This window comes from Phalacrocorax aristotelis, chromosome 1 (assembly GCF_949628215.1).
Source record: "Phalacrocorax aristotelis chromosome 1, bGulAri2.1, whole genome shotgun sequence".
Classification (NCBI taxonomy): Eukaryota; Metazoa; Chordata; class Aves; order Suliformes; family Phalacrocoracidae; genus Phalacrocorax; species Phalacrocorax aristotelis.
In genome coordinates this window covers 212,214,408-212,233,205 of record NC_134276.1, presented here as the reverse complement: position 1 = coordinate 212,233,205, position 18,798 = coordinate 212,214,408, and the positions used below count along the sequence as shown (strand labels likewise).

The 18,798-nt window shown below is 38.6% G+C and overlaps 1 protein-coding gene across 11 annotated transcripts in view; it reads right to left on the bottom strand.

The window, feature by feature from the left end:
* Nucleotides 1-18,798, bottom strand: part of USP6NL (USP6 N-terminal like) — a 129,598-nt gene that overhangs the window by 26,115 nt on the left and 84,685 nt on the right. For all 11 annotated transcript variants that reach the window (XM_075081623.1, XM_075081616.1, XM_075081622.1 and 8 more), the window contains 5 exons: nucleotides 17,538-17,618; nucleotides 7,850-7,957; nucleotides 4,946-5,055; nucleotides 2,126-2,174; nucleotides 711-831 (listed from right to left, as the gene is read on the bottom strand). In XM_075081623.1, the coding sequence (XP_074937724.1) occupies nucleotides 711-831; nucleotides 2,126-2,174; nucleotides 4,946-5,055; nucleotides 7,850-7,957; nucleotides 17,538-17,618 (469 nt within the window). The remainder of the gene's footprint in view (nucleotides 1-710; nucleotides 832-2,125; nucleotides 2,175-4,945; nucleotides 5,056-7,849; nucleotides 7,958-17,537; nucleotides 17,619-18,798) is intronic.

The window sequence follows — 18,798 nt, the reverse complement described above, 5'->3', positions numbered from 1 at the left end:
GAGAACATGCAGGAACACTGAAAAGTCCGTTGGAAATTTGCTAAAAAGCCCAAGTTCTAGATAATATTTACTTTTTCAGGCTTCCAAGAAGTACAGCTTTCTGAATCACGATGTCATTAACACCTGCAAAAGATGCTGGAAATCCTGGAGTAGTACCATATCAGTAGGCATGGAATATGCCTACATCATACTAAATTTGGCATAGAAAGAGAGAACTACCAATAACATAAAAGTAACAAGACAGCGGGAGCAGGAAGTGCTGCGCCAGGTGCCAGGCTGAGATGAAACAAAGAATCTCAAAGTTGATGCCTAGATAGTCAGTTTTTTGCTGTGGATTTCTGTCCTGCCAAATGATAGCATAGCCACGCTATTATCTAACACATTATGTATTAGGTTTCCACTAGTATTTTATTGCTTATATGGATATCTACATCACCGGCTTTTGCTGATTACATTCCCTGAGAGATTAAGAGGAAAAGAAACATCTGGTTTTCATTAAGAACTCTTTGAAAGATATCACATATAAAACCCAATTGCTCACCATTATGGGTGACCTTTGGTAACATCCAATGGCCCCCCAGCATAAAGCTCACATTATGTCTTATTTTGACTCTACAGACAGAACAGCATAGTTCCATTTTCAAATAATTTACAACTTGAATAGGGCAGGTTGAAACCTAACATATACTAAGTGGCATGAAACCCCATACCATGCATAGCATGCTTTGGACCAGAGAGAAGTTTCACCAACGCCCAGAAGGCATCTTCTTCATTCATGTACATCAGGAGCAAGGCTGTGATCTGGCTCATTCCCTGGCAGTATCCAACTTCCTGAAAATCAGACAGTGAAAATATTAAAATGCTGAAAACAAAAGCCTCATAACCATGACCTGTTAGTTGTTCTTGAGCTAGTGGAAAAAAAGAGGATGCCTGTCCTGATGGTGTAAATTCCGTAATTACGACACCACCAAACACATTTAATATTTAAATATTTAAAATATTGATAGACAGAAGAGATGATGCACAACCCTCCAACTGAAAAGTCAACTGAAGTCTTGATTGTTCATTTAGAACTCTACTGATGCACAAAATCCTAGTCAGTACTAACAGTTTCAAGTAACTGTATGATCTTATTCTCTGAATGGATGTGTCTTCCATTTAGCTGTAATCTGGGGGGTTTTGGGGGCGAGCAGTCTTGCTTTGTTTTGCTTTACAACCAGGGCACCATCTGATAAACACCAGACTTTTCTAGTGTGACCTATAATTATAAACCTGCTCAAGTTTAGCAGCCCATAGCAAGCAGATGTAATAGCCCCACACCCCACACCCCAGAAAAAAAATAATTATTGTTCCAAAACGGAACTTGAGTATTTCCTCTGCTACTAATTTTGAGTTTTATGGCAGGAACCAACTGTTGCTATCATTTAGCTGCTCAGATAACCCCACTGATAAAGTATTTGTAAGGACAAGGACTTAATTGTTGTAATTTTCAGGTTTACAAGTTCTTAGCAGAACTTTGCTCTGGAGATAAAACCAAAGCATTCCAAAGACGTTACAAAATAGATAAGTTTCTAACCCTTATGATACAGTCCGGAAACCCCACTCTAACAAATCCTCATTCAGGACTGCAGCCAAGACCAAGGGCGTATGAAAAGAGGAGGCAACCTTTAAAACCATTTTCCATTTGTTAGAACCCTCCAGGTTATGAAATATGCCTTTTTACTCCAACATGCATCTTTCTACGCAGCACAATTTCGTTATTCTTTAATTAGACACAATACTTAGTTTCAGTCGAACTGTATGCACAGTACAGTCTGTCCAATATGAAACTCATAATCAAGATGGTTTCTTTTATTTTAACTTCAGCTCAAGACGTGTCAACAAATAATTTATTTCTATGTACTTCCAAAGGTCTCTGAAATGTTTTGGGGATTTTTCATTTGTTTGTAGTTTTGGTTTTTTGTGTTTTTTGTTTGGGGTTTGTTGTGGGTTTTTTTTTGGGGGGTGGGTGTTTAATTTTTTTTTATCATTATTTTTTACTGGAGAAAGAAGACACAGAATTGCAAGTTATTATCTTATGGCACGTTCAGAGAAACTGTATTAAGTGTGAAGGTACACAACTTACCGTATTATATATGGAATATGCAGCTAAAACATGGAATAAAGATTGTTGCCTGGAGAAATAAGAATAGAAAAGGAAAATACTATAATATTGTCTTTTGTAAAAACAGAAAAACATAAAAAGTAGTGAACTGTGTTTTGGAAACCTGTTTCCCCAATTTAACTCGGCTAGCACTAAAGAACAGGACAAACCACACTTGACAATAATACGCACTTCTGATTTCAAATCAACATCGTATTTAGCACTTTTCTGATGTTTTACATCTTGAAAGGTTTCAGAAAATACCTATAATACTTTGAGAAGGCAGTGGTGTCAGATCATCATTTTTACAGATAGGTGAAGTAAAACATATGATGGGCTACATTTCAAACACTTATTTATTCTGAATGCCAAACTTTAAACACCCCAGACCTCATTTCTGTGCTTGAGAATACTAACAGCTGTTACTAATTTCCAAGAAAGATGTAGAAGAGTTGAAATACACAAAGCAGCCACAAAGGTGTCTTAATCTTGGCACCCAAATTAAAGGTTGCTTTAGTGACTGCTACTGTCACACTGAAGAAAACATCAACTCTTGACTCGCCATCGCATGGTCAGTCCTCCAGAGCATACTGATCTCCATGTACTTCAGAGTTAGAATCACAAAGAGCTTTGTATAGGTCCTTTGCTTTCTGCAAAAACACCCTATCTTGTAATGGTAGTAAGACAAAAAAAAAAAACCACCACCAAAACAAAACAAACAAACAAAAAACCAACCAACCAAAAAAAAACCCACAAGAAAACCCAAAAACAAAACAAAATTCTGCTCTTCCGCAATTGGGATATCAAAGCAATGGTGGAGAGCTCTCATGATGAATTTTTAAACTCACACCTACTTTTTGTGATTTGTTGGGGAAAGACTTTGGAAATCCAAATGCCTACTTTCATCTACAACTAAAATGACTAAAATTTAACTGCTGAGTTTTGCATGCTGTCCTTTTTCTGTCCAGTGAAATTCCCTCTGCCTGTCACTTGTCAAAAAGTATAGAAATAGTTAATTAGCAGGTTTAAAAAAAAGAAAGTATAAGCAAAAAGCTGCGACTTTCTATTAGGAAGAGGACGCATACCTGGAAAAATTTGCCAAAACATCTAGATCATGGCATTTTTTTGTTTGCCCTCTTGCAGAACTCAAGTTTAGCTATTTTTCAGTAATCAAAGTGTAACCTAAAGTTCTAGATATGAAGCTGGAGTCTTATTTTACAAGGACAAACTAAGAGATCCCACAGGAACCTTCTATATCTTCAGTTGGCCATATGAAACTCATAAGAGCTCAGCATAAGAGCTCAATCTCATTCACAGTAAGATACATAAAATAATGGTAATTTTAGTACTATTTACACTAGATGATACCACTAAAGACCTGCAAAAGAATGAACCTTCAAAGACATACAGTCTACTTAAAAGTCAAACAAGCTATTGATTTACCTGGGGGACTTTATTTCATTGCTGTGTGAAATGGTTTCTGAATTTTTCATCGAGGCATCACTGGAAATGCATAATATATGTACAGTAATTCCAAGATCTATTCCAAGTGTGAAATTGCTTTATGCAGCCAAAGGCTTTCCTGTGGACTCTGAGGGCATGCTTACAACGCAGCTACAACAGGGACTGGAGCTGGCTCTGCTTGCGTTAACCCCAAACCGACGGAGTAGCAAGCTTCTGCTAACACCTAAAATGTGTGCATAAAAACTAACTGAGGCCTGGAAGCAGCAGAGCCATTTTTGTGTGGCACTGTGTCAGTACTACCAAGAGGTGAGGCACATCAGCTCAGGTATAGAGAGCACTGTGCAAATATATCTAAACCACAGCAGCTGCACAAAATAGCTCTCATCTTGGGAATTTCTACTTTGTACTCCATCCTGTATAGCAGCCACTACAGAAACTCCCCATATTTGAAATCTGTCCACAAAATACCTAGAATACTAATATAAGAAAATGTTTATTTTATTATCACATTGAAGTCCACAGCTCTGACTATTGCTTTTTGAAAACAGTAGACTACCACAGAATATATCCCTTGGAATGAAAAAGAGACTAAAAACTGAACTAATGTAGTCCCAGAAAGGAAAAAAAAAAATACCCTGTTCATCTCATCAGGGTGCTGATGCTGCAAGCTAGCAACAATGCAGCTGTTTGTATCGCCACTTATTTCACTACTGAGCATTTTTAAAGATGACAGCTGCCTAATATTCCTCATCCAATGACAGTTAAAAAAAACATCCAATCCCCAAGAAAACTACATTTTGAAGAAATCCAAAAGCATGAAGGCCTACATTTGTAAATAATTAAATGCTTACATCTAAAAATACTGCTTTATTTGGTTCTGAATTAGATACTAGAAGAGGAATATAAAATCCAAAGGAAGGCTAAGGTCTCTGGGCAGATTAGTTATTAGAGATGCAAAAAGTTATTTTGTTTTTGAAAATACACAGTTAAATAAAATGATTGGATAATAAATCTTAATTAATTTATTAGCTTGGAATTCCCATGCTTTTGTACTTACAATATCTGAGACTGGTTTAATTAAATATGAAACAAGATGAGAACAGTTTAGAAATTATTTTCTTTGGAATGCTACTGACCACCTCATCGCGAGGGAAAACTAGTTCTTTGGAAGTGACCATCTGGTTTTGTGCTAGTAACGGTAATTACATCATCGCACAGACAGCCCTACTTTGAAAGTCTGGAGCTTACATTCGATATTCTTGCATAGGTCAAAGAGGCTCGAGGCAAATTGGAAGCTAGTTTTAAGACAAACAAAACAAAACCTTTTGATCTACTTACTTAACACCGTATCTGTCTCGAAACATGATGTGATCTCTATATGTTCGATTTACATCAAGATCAATTTGCCTAATATCTGGTGAAGACCCTCTTGCTTGACACTTCAATTTCTAGGAAAACAGGAAAGAACAGAAATTAAGTTTAAAACTGTGAGTGCTAAAACAGCCAAAACCTGCCTGACTTTATATAGAATAGCAACTCACAATAATTTTAACTTCCAAAATAAGCATATACATATAGGAATTCTACAGAGGCAGACACATTCACGCAGTATCGATGTAAAAAGGCTAATCCCATATTACCCATTTTTGTGACACACCACTCTCTACCCATATTCAAGGCTACATTTCAGCATTTTAAATTTCTAATGGCCATTTCTCAGGTAGGCACATCACTGGAGGAAGACAGGACCAAGGACCTGAGATGCAAGTGCTCCAGACTTGTATGGTTTTCATACTTTTTCTGCCTTTTTGTCTAAGCAGAAATAATATCTACGTAGCTGCCAGTTATTATCGTATAGATAATGGACATTTCTCTAGTGATTTCCTCTGTCCTTCTGTTCCAATCTAATTTAGTTGTAGAATACCTCTACTTTAGCACTTGCTTTAACATTTTATAATTAAATACAATTTTGCAATTGACTACTTAGGAAGCCTGCAGAGGTTAGATTGCCACCTTATTTTTCGCACTTACAATAATTTTCTCCTGACATTCATTCATTCCCACTTCTGTCCCTAAAAGTTGAGTTTGCAAGATACTTCTAAGTGGAATCAACAAGATATTTTCAAAGCATTACATTTGAGAAGGCATTATTAGAGAACACCACAGACAATCAAAGGCAGAACTCTACAGATTCTGGTTGCAAGAAAAACAAAACAGCTTAAAGACAAAAATAAGAAAAACAAAGAGATCAAATGGGAAACAGTAACATCCGTTCAGTCTGTTGAATACAACCCGAAGCTTCAGGAATATCAGGAATTACTTGTAAATCAACGAACCAACTGGTAGCAGCCATTAACCAGCACAACGCTAACGACAATCACAGCTTCACACACCTTTCAGTGTAATTTAAAATACTAACATCTGGAATGTTTTGCCCCCAGAGAGAAAAGAAGGGAAGAGAAAATTTATAGTTTTCAGGCAGCCTAAGGACCCAGAGCCTATGATTTGTTGGAATATAGAAAAAAAGAAGCACCCTGAGTCCTTGCCATCACAGGAGCCTCTAGCGTGAGTAAAAAGAAAGGGCACCTAGAGATTGAGACACGGAAAGAACAGAAGAATAAGGACTGGTAATTGCCCTGCACAGAGAACTGAAAGTAGCTGTTTGACTTACAGCAAATGCGCATTATTTCCTTCTAATTTTAAGGTGTGCAATTTGTAAGTGATACTTGTAATGAGGAGTGTTAATATCACTTTGGGAAATGGGAAAAACGGCAAGCAGTAAAATGAGCTTATTGCAAATAAACAAGCTAGGATAATGATGGAAGAAACCCTACTTCTCTGCCTAAACTACAAACACACTTGTTTTGCACTGAGCAATAGATGGCATTAATCATCTCTGAAGATAAATTCCTGTTTTTAAATGCTTCTAGTTTTACTCATTATGCTTTCCCACAACTACATTGTTCAGCATGAATTCTGCTTTATCGCTTTTGGATCTACTACTAGTCTTACTTACAGAGTTAAACAAAATATAATAGTCAGAAAGAGGAGCCTGTCAAACTAAAGAGCGATAAATAATTTAAGAGGAAGATCACAGACACCAAAAATTTAGATAACATCAATGTCAACATTGATCTTCTTTCATGACCTTACAAGATTACTGTCTACTCAGGCCCAAAGTCTCAGCTCCAAAAGAAGTGCTATTAGAAAATGCCAAAAAGCAAAGAAGCCATGCATTTCCTTGAAACTCTGGACATTATTTCTTTCAAAGGCAGTGAACACTTAAATTCCTGTGGGGAAAAATTCAAACACTCTACAGTACTAAATTGCCTTTCTGTTAGCTAAAGTCTCCCTACAATCCTTCAGCAGAGAGACAGAGAGGAAAAGACAGAATGTTAAAGGATTCGATTCCCCTTCTGCCTAGCTTACGAGCCTGCACATGAACCTTACTCTCCAGCCTTGGGTCCGAAGGTTACCTCTGATGGCCATCAGCTGTATTCACACACACAGAAAAAGTACAGTTAGTAGGGAAAAATTTAGAGGAATGTAACCACGGTAATTCAGAGGTTGCTTTAACTGCTACTCAGGTGGGGATGTGGGCTGGCAGGGGGAAGACATAGCTGTTTTCTTTGTATTCTAAATAGGAGATATGCCTACAGGGGTCAATTTACGCCTGCAGAATTTTGTGGGGTAACATCCTGTCATCAGGTGCACCTCTGAGAATACAATCAAGTAACCAGACAGTGCTTTGTAAGGGATATCTAAGCTTCACTTGGAGATGAGATGGCAGAAGATAGCCAGCTTATTCTGGCTTTCACGAGATTAAAGCACCAATCTCTATCCCCTCCAGAATACTGGAACTCCTCTTACTGATATTCAGCTAACAAGATGCTTCCTTAATAGACATTCCTGAAAGAGCTGTAGTTTCAGAGGTTCTGTCCTCTTACTGGTGTTTTATTTTGTTTGGGTTTGCTTTTCAAAGGGCTTTTGCAAGTATTTGAGAATGGGAAAAGAAACGGAAAGATCAAATTAATTACATGAATTACAGTACGAAAAAATAAGCTGGAAGAGTGCTTTTCAATACATAGCCTTTTTCCTAGCTAAAACAAGCCATAGAGTTCAATGCGATTTCTGATTTTTTTTTACAACAAACACTGCATAACAGCAAAAGCTTAATAAAGCCTATACTCTTATTAATTAAAAAATCTGGGATACTATTAAGTGGAAATTCTACAAACTCACATTATAGAAGTCTTTCATTTCTTCTTTCATTTTAGGGACATCAAGTAGTAAAGACCAGACTTGCCCTCTGAACTGCAGTGGGATTCCTTTATAAATTCTCCTGTGAAACTGTAAAAAGAAAAGAATGTATAAATGCAGTACAATCGACAACATTCTGAACATGAGGAACAGTGACACACAACACGCTAAAGAGAAAAATGCAATTACATCAATTGTCCTAGCAAAGGGATGATCTGCTGGGGACAAAGTGTTCGTTCCAGTATCTTCTGAGGGAGTGAAAGCGTCCGGTGACACCATCTGGGACCTCCGGGGACAGAATCAGCAGAGGCACAGTGAACAAAATGGACACAGAGGCCAAAACATCACCCTGCACAGGTGCTGCTTACAAGCCAGGACTTTAGTATGTAGGAAGGCCTATCAAAATTGTATCACCTCTGCTGAGCAGCACTTACTCTACAAATATTGGAAAGACTACTCCAAAACTTGTAATTTAGACCCCCCAAAAATCAGATTCTTAGCAACACAATTTTTCAGGACAAGCCACAAATAACTCACTATAATTACAAACTATAAATGGGATTGGTGAAAGGCAATCAATAAATATCACAAAGCTTTAAAGATCAGCAGTTAAAAGTAATTTGATTTTTGAATTCTTGTAAAACTGCAACAGTGGACTGAAACATATGTGTGCACAGCAAATATGCAAAATCACCAAAAAACCCCAGGATATGCTATTGCTAAAGCTAACAGATTTCAGATAATATTTCTAAACCAATCTTCAGTTTTCAAAACTCAAAACACTTGCACAAAAACAACATACAAAAGATATTCTAGCTACGGTTTCTATGAATACAGAACAACCTACCAACACTGCATGTGATTTTTAGCTGTGAAATAGAAAATTAAAACTCCCCATTCCTGACACACTCTGTTCTGACACATAAAGCCTGTATTAGAAACAGGTCAGAAGGGGATAACTCAGTACCTGTGCGTAACTAGAGTCGTTATATAAACTATTTATCAGTCTTGCCTCTGACATGTCACTGCTCTTGCACTCTCATTCAGCGGTTTGGTTCTTACTGGGCTGATCTGAAAAAAAATTCAGGAGCACTGACAACTGTCTTCCTCAGTTCTCTTCTGATTTGTATCTATGGTGCAGCATATAGGAGCAAAAAGAGCCTCTAAACAGAGAAAGATGGACTAGCTGTCTGAAGTCTTGGCTCTATTCAGCCAGGAGAGATTCAAGATAAGCAAAGACTCAGAGCAATTGAATCCTAGTAATTCTAAAAACACACAAAAAAATGTTACCATGTTTCAGGAAACATTTCTAAGAAAAGGAAAACCAGAGAACTCTAAGAAGGAAAATAAACCTTCCTGAAGTTCTGTTTTCACCATTATTTTAATGAAGGCACAGGGAGACAACTAGATATAACAGAGAATAAAAAACACGCACAACTGCTTCCCAAACAATTTGTTCTTTGCATTTAACCTACAATGAAAGTTAGACCTTAAAAATTTCAATTGACAAAGCTATCACTTCCTTGAAAAATTTATTTTTAAAAAACTATGTTTGTAACATAAGAAACGTCCTCCTCAAAGACAGGATCCTTCTTTCTTTTTCACAATATTTCACATCTCCAGTTTGGGAAGATTAATGAACACCTCATTGCAGTATATTTGCAAACCTCCTGCTGTTTGGGATATATCAGATCTTTGAAGATGTCTTTAATGCCAGCAAGGATTTGTGTATGGATTTTAGAATGTGTAACTCTTACACATGTACGGTTATGACTTTTATCCCTGTCCCATTTTCAAATGAAAATTTTTAAACTTGTATAAGATGCAACAGCAATCCTGGAGGCTGTCCACAAAGAAAATATTGTGCTTTAAAAAAAAAATGCTGCCTTAATATTATTAAGAATGCTAAAACAGCAACACTTCCAGTGCAAGCACAGTTATATGGTTACAGTTTCTTCTGTAAAAAATAAAGAACAGCATATAGTGCTACAAAGCACCCTTCTCTATAGGTGTATATCCAGACTTCAGCTCACACGGAGAATTTCAGTGAGTGCAAGGATAACTGCTTGCAAGAGAGGATAATTCAGTCTTTTGAAAGCCAAGCAACACCAACTGCAGTGGAGTCACCCTGAGTAGAGATCAGCCTGTCTACCGGAAAGCAGAATGAGCCAAATTTGCGATATCTTCTCTGGGAATTTGAAAGAAAAAAAAAAAAAATGCAGCATTATACATCCCCAGTGACATGTAGCTGTATTCCTCAGACCAGCAGCAGTGTACATTGATAACAAACATTTTTGTCAGTTAATTATAATTTTGTAACTTGTTTTCAGATGTCTCCAACAACCACAAGGTTATTAATGAAGAGAACTGGTTGAAGAATAAATTCTCAGGACCAGTGTTGTTCTAAATGAATATTTTGGGAGAAGATCAGGTGGACATCAAAGGTCAGAAATAAGCCTTTGTAATAATAGTTTCTTACCAAAATAGAATTAAAACAAATTCAAACCATCCTAAGTGTGGGGTTTTGGTGGGTTTTGTGGGTTTTTGGTTTGGTTTTTTTTCAGGAGATAACACAGAAGGAGAAAAACAACCCATTTCAGAGGAGTCTATGGCATTTACATTTTTCTCATCTTCTGTACTTCCCAGACTAAAACAGCCAAACACTAGAAGAGCCCCTGAAGTAGTAAGTAAAAACTGTGATAGAACATTGTGGAAGCACTTTTAAAAGAAAAGTTTGAAAAAATGAGTTGGCAAATAACTTCAAAAAGAGTGGAAAGGACAGAGAGACCAGCAGTTTCAGCAGCCCACAACAGTTATACCAAAAAAACCCCAAAAACCACACCAGAAGGAAAGCAAACATTTTCAGTAGCTAAGATCAGAATTATTGCACTACCTGACAGAATAAACCCAAATAACATTTGGAGCTTCTTGCAAACCATTTTAGATCTGCATCCAGCTGACTCTGCTGTTCCAATTATTCTTTTATTTAGGCAGAGAAAAAAGCTCTCAGACATCCCACGTCATTACAAGATTTCTGCCTACAGACTCAGCAGAACACCAGACTAAAGACTTTCACTGTCTGCCCAATATACAAGAAAGAAATGTACCTTAAGAAAAGAACCTTTCATGGCATGGGCTCCATTACACAAACGGTAACGTGGAAACAAGTGTGAATAATTTTATGTACAGTGGAAAACTGGGAGGAGTGGCTGATACATGAGAGGGTCATGCTGCCATCCACAGGGACCTCAATAGGCTGGAGAAATGGGCTGATGAGAACCTCAAGGAGTTCAACAAGGAGAAGTGCAAAGTCCTGCACCTGGGGAGGAACAACCCCATGCACCAGTACATGCTGGGGGCTGCCCAGCTGGAAAGCATCTTGGCAGAAAAGGACCTCAGGGTCCTGGTGGACACCAAGTCGGACATGAGCCAGCAACGTACCCTTGCTGCCAAGACGACTAATGGTAGCTTGGGCTGTGTTAGCCAAAAGTATTGCAAGCAGGTTGAGGGAGGTGATCCTGCCCCTCTGCTCATCAGTGGTAAGGTCACACCTGGAGTACGGTGTCCAGTTCTGGGCTCCTTGGTAACTGAGACACATGGACATACTGGAGAGAATCCAAAGGGCTATATAAGATGAAAGGACTTGACCATCTCCGCTGAAAGGAAAGTCTAAGGGAGCTGGAACTGTTCAGCCTGGAGAAGAGAAAGCTCAGGGGAATCTTATGAATGGACATAAGTACCTGCAGGGAGGGTGCAAAGAGGACAGAGCCAGGCTCTTTTCAGTGGTGCTCAGTGACAGGATCAGAGGCAACAGGCACAAACTGAAACGCTGGAGGTTCCCTCTGAACATCAGGGAACACTTTGTCACTGTGAAGGTGACCGAGCACTGGCACAGGTTACCCAGGGAGGTTGTGGAGTCTCCATCATCGGAAACACTCAAAAGCTATTGGGACACGGTCCTGGGCAACTGTCTTTGTGTGGCCCTGCTTGAGCAGGGGGGTTGGACCAGATGACCTCCACAGGTCCCTGCCAACCTCAACAATCCTGTGATCCTGTGTGAAAAATGACACAGCTGCACTGGATCTCAGGGAGTCTGGGGAGGAACCCGCACATACTTCACAGCAACACTCATTTCTGATAATCATTCAGTCAACAAACAGTTAAAGAAAATATAAATGGACAAACTGATTATTAGCTAACTGAATATCTTTACCATAAGTACCATACTACTGCCCTCTGCTGTCTTTTATTTCCTTATGTAGTACAAGGTTGAAAATATGTTGAAAAACCCTGGTTTGGGTCTATATACTTGTAGAACCTTAATCTTCTACTCTGTTCTCTCTGAATTAATAATTAAAATAAGTAGTAGAAAACTCCGCAAGTTACTTTACTTTTTCTTCTACAGATGAAACAACTAGTCAGTCTTCAATAAATTCTTTAAAATTAAGGCTTTCCTAAGATAATAGCTCAAAACATAATAGAAATATAGAAACTCAGAGTTCAGATAATCATTGTATGAAAATATGCATAATTCAAAGAATGATATTATGGAATCTGGGATCTTTCCACCAGCATAGGACACAAAAAAGAAAGTAATCCTCAGTAGATGTAATTACATAAACGCAACTTAAAGAAAAACACATGTTCAAGTTCTATATCGCATCTAAGATGATATTCAGCCAAGAACAGTTGTCAAACTCTTGCAATCATTACCAACATAGATGATCCTGACATAGACAGGCCAAGAGGACAGTAGATGAGACCCTACCACCTGTGAATTCATAAGGAGCTTCTAACGAAAAAAGAAATTGGACCTGTAACTGTGAAACAAGAGACTATAAAGAATTAAGTAAAAAGCTTACAAAGCAAGAAGGAAAAACACCTCTCAAATTCAAAATATTCCAAATTAGCTATCATCTCCAATAATGAAGTCTATAACATCCAACATTCAATGTGGCCTCCATGCAAAAAACCTGGAAAACATACAACCTCCTCTTCCTTCCCCTGCCCCAGTCTCTCACTCATAAACCCAGCTAGTTCCTGGACAAGAAATGAAGCTGCTATCACACAGCGCTAGTCTGAAGAGTGGGAACTGGCATTCTTGCTACTGCAAGACATAAAACTGGTGTTCTTGAAAACAGAAGTTTCTCAGTTACGTCAGGAAGAGCTGCACAAGCAGCAGAGGGACTCTGCCACCTCAGAAAGAATAAGTGATGAGAAGCATAAGAATTAAAATCTGAAGTCTCATGAGGAAGTATATTTATAATGAAAAGAAAGTATATTTATAAAGGCTGCTGCCTTTAGAGGTTCTTCAACTTCTGTGGGTTGCGTAAAAGGATGAAAAAGTGCAAATACAAGAGTTGTTCAAACTGATTCAAAAAATCTCAGAAATACAGAGAGGGTTCTTCATTAAGGCCCTGTGTTGAGACTCCAAAATAAGTGGAGATTTTATTATCATACTCTCTGTGAATGCCAGAACAGCTGGAAATTGCCAGCTACCCTGATTGTTTCTCTTATTCCTTTCCCTCTCAATTCAGGAAACTTCAATTACAGATAGATGAACGTAGACAGTGAAAGACAGAAATACTTCAGTGGAAAAACTCAAATGGGAATATAGCCTATAACGTTTTATTTAATCTTTCCTGAAAGTTATGATCATACCAAGCAAGGGAGGATTTACGATCTGTGGTGGTTGATTGTACCCTGGATTATTAAGCAGTAGAATACAAACAGGAAATAAAAGCATAAGCTGGAGAAAGACCACACTGAAACATGAACTTTGCTGCTCTCTGACACTTCCTGCGTAAGAAGTGACTGATGGGGAGGCGAAAGCTTTGTTTAGACAAATATCAATCACGCAAAGACACCAGGGCAGTTAAGCAATTCAGAGGCTGGCGTCTGTAAGAATGATCATGACTTCACTGAAAAGATGCCTAAATAATCATATAATAATCAAGGAGTCTTATACATGGTTATGGAGTTGTACCTGTGTTCTTTTCATTATATCATCCTTCATTACCTCTAAATCATTACTCAAATACGGTAGAGACCAGCATGTTCCTAGTCTCAATGTGACAACTCTTCCACCTCTTTCTGGTTCCTCATGGTTACACATTGCTGCCCTCCATTCCCCCTCCACCCTCTCTATTTTTTTTTTTTAAATTAAGTTAAGCACAGAAGTTCTAATAGAACAGCAGTGTGAAGTTCCCAGATTCCCCATCTCTTTCTCAATATATTCTTCTGCAGTAAAGATCAGGGGAAGATGTAAATTGAAGCATCTCACATGCATGCACATACATCAGTGTGTTAGTATTTTCTCATCAATTCTCCTTGTGAAGTTATGAAGGAAAAAAAAATAAGGAAGCAGCCTATAGGCAGCTCTGCAAGAGTATTAAATGAAAACTGTATTTTGCAGTTAAGCGTATGACAGTTTTGGATAATGTAATCAAATATATAGATTCATTTACAGTATGTATACAGTATGAACAGATTTCTTCAAGCCAAAACTCTCTCGGCTGTATATTATGAAGGTTCATTACAAATGGGCTGTCTAAAGTCCTGTACTTTGTGCATATCTGCTCTATCTCTGGGCCCATCACCTCCCCCAGCTCTCCCTTGCCCTCTTTTTAAGAGCACAAGCACCTCTCAAGTACACCATTTTCCAAAACCAAGCCATCACTGCAATTATACTCTATCACCCTACAACACTATTACTGTTGTTGCTGCTGCAATGCTCCCTTCAGTGCTGTTTCTAAACAACATCGATTTCAGGAGCAGTCTGACTGCTCAGAAACCAGTCCAGACCTGGGAATGTCAGGTGAAAGGAGTCTTCTAAGATACAGGCTGTTCATTTTCTTTAGCAATTTGTTCCTCCAGCGTTAATCACCTTATCTGATCAAGTGAAGACAGAAAGCAAGAGTCAGGAATTTTTCTTGCAACTCTCTGCTTCTGAGCTTCAAGAAGGCGAGCATGGAAAGCTGGTGCATTCTTCCAACACACTTTCAGATAAAACCTGCCGTTATTGGTGAGTTTTGTACAACCCTGAGAACACCACCAGGCCTTCCATAAAGAGCAGTGACAAATCATGTCTGACTTCTGACTGCACGCTCGGGAGGAGGAGGGCGCTGATTCTTAATTCTGTATGTTGTGGTTCACTTACCACATAAGATGCAAGAAAGAATAAGGAAAACACCCTTGTTTTTAAAGGCTCATGTGCTCCACCAGAGTTCAACAATCAGTGAATATTTTTCCTAGCCTCAAGCAAAGTTCATCCCCTTTATGAACATATTGAATTATTCCTGCAACTATTTATAGTTCAGCCTATAATTTGTTACATGAACTGAAACTCTTTCTGCTCAGCTGATCTGCTGTACCTTCTGCATGTTTGGTGAACACAGAATTATTCAGTTAAATCAGCGTATCATGGACTGACATCACTGATGGTAAGAGGAAGACCGCTGCTGCTTAGACAACACATAGCTATTGTGTTACCTGTAAGGTCATGTTTAATATTCTCTCTGCAAACAAAGTAGCTGTTATACAAGTTTTTTCATCATCCCTTTGATTTGGGAACATACTTGATCTTCACCCAATTGCCACAGTAAAGAAACAAAGCCACGAGTGTTATGACCTCTAGTTTCTCACTCCAGAGAAGATGACAGGACAGAAAGTAGGATTGTAAAACAAACTTGGGAAACAAATTATTACTTTTTCATGCATTCAATTCATATTTAGAGAAAATGAATTCGCTAGCTTCTTAGTTAAATCCCTGAAAAACATCAAACACTGGCTTTGGTATTTTTAACAAAAGCAAAGTGCGAGACAGCTCCTAGTCTCCAAACCAAAGGTAGAAAGCAGACACGATGAGTAGAGGACATGCTGAGTAAATTTCCCCCTCTACTTGAATTGTAGTATCTCAGTTCCCTGCTCAGCAGGCTGACAAGTATTCTGGTCTCAATCTGTCCCTTTAAAGTTTTCCACTTTGCACAGAATAATTCACTAAAACAAGAGACTAGTGAGGGAGTAAGCTAACGCTGCAGGCCAGTCATCCAGGCAGTAACCCGGGGCACGTAACAGTTGTCCTCTAGTCCTCAGCAGAATACAGGTGGATCAACAGCATCAGCAAATACCAACGGAATCCCCAACAGAAAATGCAAGTGTTAAGCCCTATTGAGAAGAAGAGGGAATTTGAATTAGGGAACCTCATATTCTGTTCATTATCCACCAAATGGCCACAAGAAGAGTTATGAAAACCTCCCCAGAAGAGAGTGTTGGGAATACAGCCTCTCCAGCAAGTTTTTTTTCCCCAATTGAAATTATTCCATAATTTTAAGACAACAATTCCAGCAAATAAACTATTCACATGAAAATCCCTACATAGCTTTTAAAGACAGTAGAAGCACTTAGTACTTAATGGCATACCTAACATAAACCGCTTTCTGTCATTACCCCCAGACCATTATTTGTTGTCCAAGTCGGATAAAAATAGTCCTGTAACTAAAAATCCCAAAAGCAATTAAAATTAATAAATTTATGGGCCATTCACTTCCTTAAAATTCACCTGCAGCTTCACATAGGAAATAAAAAAAAATTATTAAATTAAATTAAGTCAAGAAATGTCGCACTTCTGGCCACTGTTAAGTAGCTGCCAGCATATTTCAGTTCTTCCATACTCCTCCAAAACAAAAAAAGCCCATCAAGGTATAAAGTATTCTATTCAAAAGTAGATCCCATTCATACCATAAAAAAATTCACTTCTCTTGAAGATTATGAATGTTGCATTGTATTCACAGAAAAAAACAGACATCCCAAAGGGGACAGGGCACCGAACGGCCTCCTATCCTTTTTAACTTCAACGTACTCAGTGCAATTCTCCTTTTAACAAAGCAACCAGGTACACTGGGATATCCTAAGACATCTGTGCTGGCAAGCGTGATAATTTAAACATCAAACTATATGTCCCATGTTATGACTAATCAGTTTCCTTGGAGAGTTATTCAAGGCAGTTTTCACTGATCCATGACTGCAAGCTATCCTAGGCCCCTCAGTAAGCCTGGGCTGCAAAAAAGGAAAAAAAATGGAAACCGTAGAAGAGGATTAATAATAAAAAGCCCTCATAGTTCTTAGTAAGATGCCACCAACAACTCAAAGAGTAACTTTCATCAATATAATACCCAACATAAAAGGAATATAAAAAAAGGAAAGTTAACATTCATAACCCTTGAAAGGGGATTTATGATTCCTGAAGAATTCAGCTATACCCATGTAAAAGTGCCCCCTCTTTTCAAGTTTATAAGATTTTTCTTTTCTTCCCCCTTCACATTCTCAAAGCATAAACCAGATACAACGTCTAGCTCTCTGCAAGACAAGAAGGTCTGATGCTTCATCCGCTCCACAGACTGCAAGCACAATGCAATTATTACTATGAATATGTTAGAGAGCCTACACAACATTGCCCTTAAAATTCCTTGCATTTGACCACCAGTTTTCTGGAACTATTATTATTCTTGGGTTATTATGTATTATTGCATTTTGGGAAAATAAAAAGCCTTTTTCTTTCAGTGTGATTTTTTTTTTTTTTTTGCTAGATCTCAGACAGAGACAATCTAATTTAAGGTTATAGATTCATTCAGAAGTGATAGCTAATGAAGAAAACCATGCATAACTTTACCTTTTCACTATTCTTGTATTTTTCCCAGCTTTTCAACATCTTAAGCCATTTTGTAGTTCTTTCAATTTCAAGGTGCTTTTGCTGGAAAGAAATTAGAATTTTTTAATCTTTTCAAGATTAATACATTTATTTATGTATTTCTAAAAATATTCAGAAAAAGTTTAACACAGCATCATCAGCTTTTTATCCAGTCATCTAAGAACAGTAACAAAGAGTAATCAGTTCACTTAAAACATCCAAAAAAACAGCCAAGTAAAAAACAAGCACAGACCCTTATTCTCAGCACTAGGTAAAGAATTGTATTTTGTAAGAGGAGTTTTAGTACAAGATTTATATAAGTTTCTTCTCTACGCATTTTTGGCAAGTACAGAAAACTTCAGTTTGTTCTTATCCTCAGGAAATTTTCAGGCAAATAATTCCTGCCGCACACTTTAAAAGTCAGTTGACTCTGAAATTACGATCTTTACTCAGACTTGCCCTACTCACAATTAGCTACTGGTTTCCAGTGACCACACAAATCATCCCATCTTAAACGGCACTCAGAGAGTTGCAGTCAATGGCTTGATGTCCAAGTGGAGACCAGTGACAAGTGGCATTCCTCAGGTATCGGTACTGGGACCAGTGGTGTTTAACATCTTTGTCAGAGACATGGACAGTGGGATGGAGTGCACCCTCAGCAACTTTGCTGACGACACCAAGCTGTGTGGCGCAGTGGACACGCTGGAGGGAAGGGATGCCACCCAGAGGGGCCTGACAAGCTTGAGAGGTGGGCCTGTGAGAACCTCGTGAAGTTCAACAGGCCAAGTGCAAGGTCCTGCACGTGGGTTAGGGCAGTCTCAAGCACAAATATAGGCTGTGCAGAGAATGGATTGAGACCAGTCCTGAGAAGAACTTGGAGGTGTTGGTTGATGGGCTGCATCAAAAGAAGTGTGGCCAGCAGGTCAAGGGAGGTGATTCTCCCCCTCCACTCTGCTCTGGTGAGACCCCACCTGGAGTGCTGCGTCCAGCTCTGGGGTCCCAAGATAAGAAGCTCATGGACCCATTGGATCAAGTCCAGAGGAGGGCCATGAGGATGATCAGAAGGGTGGAACACCTCTCCTATGAAGACATGATGAGAGAGTTGGGGTTGTTTAGCCGAGAGAAGAGAAGGCTCAAGGAAGACCTTATAGCAGCCTTCCAGTACTTATGGGGGCCTATAGAAAAGATAGGGAGGGACACTTTGTTAGGGAGTGTAGTGATAGGACAAGGGGTAATGGTTTTA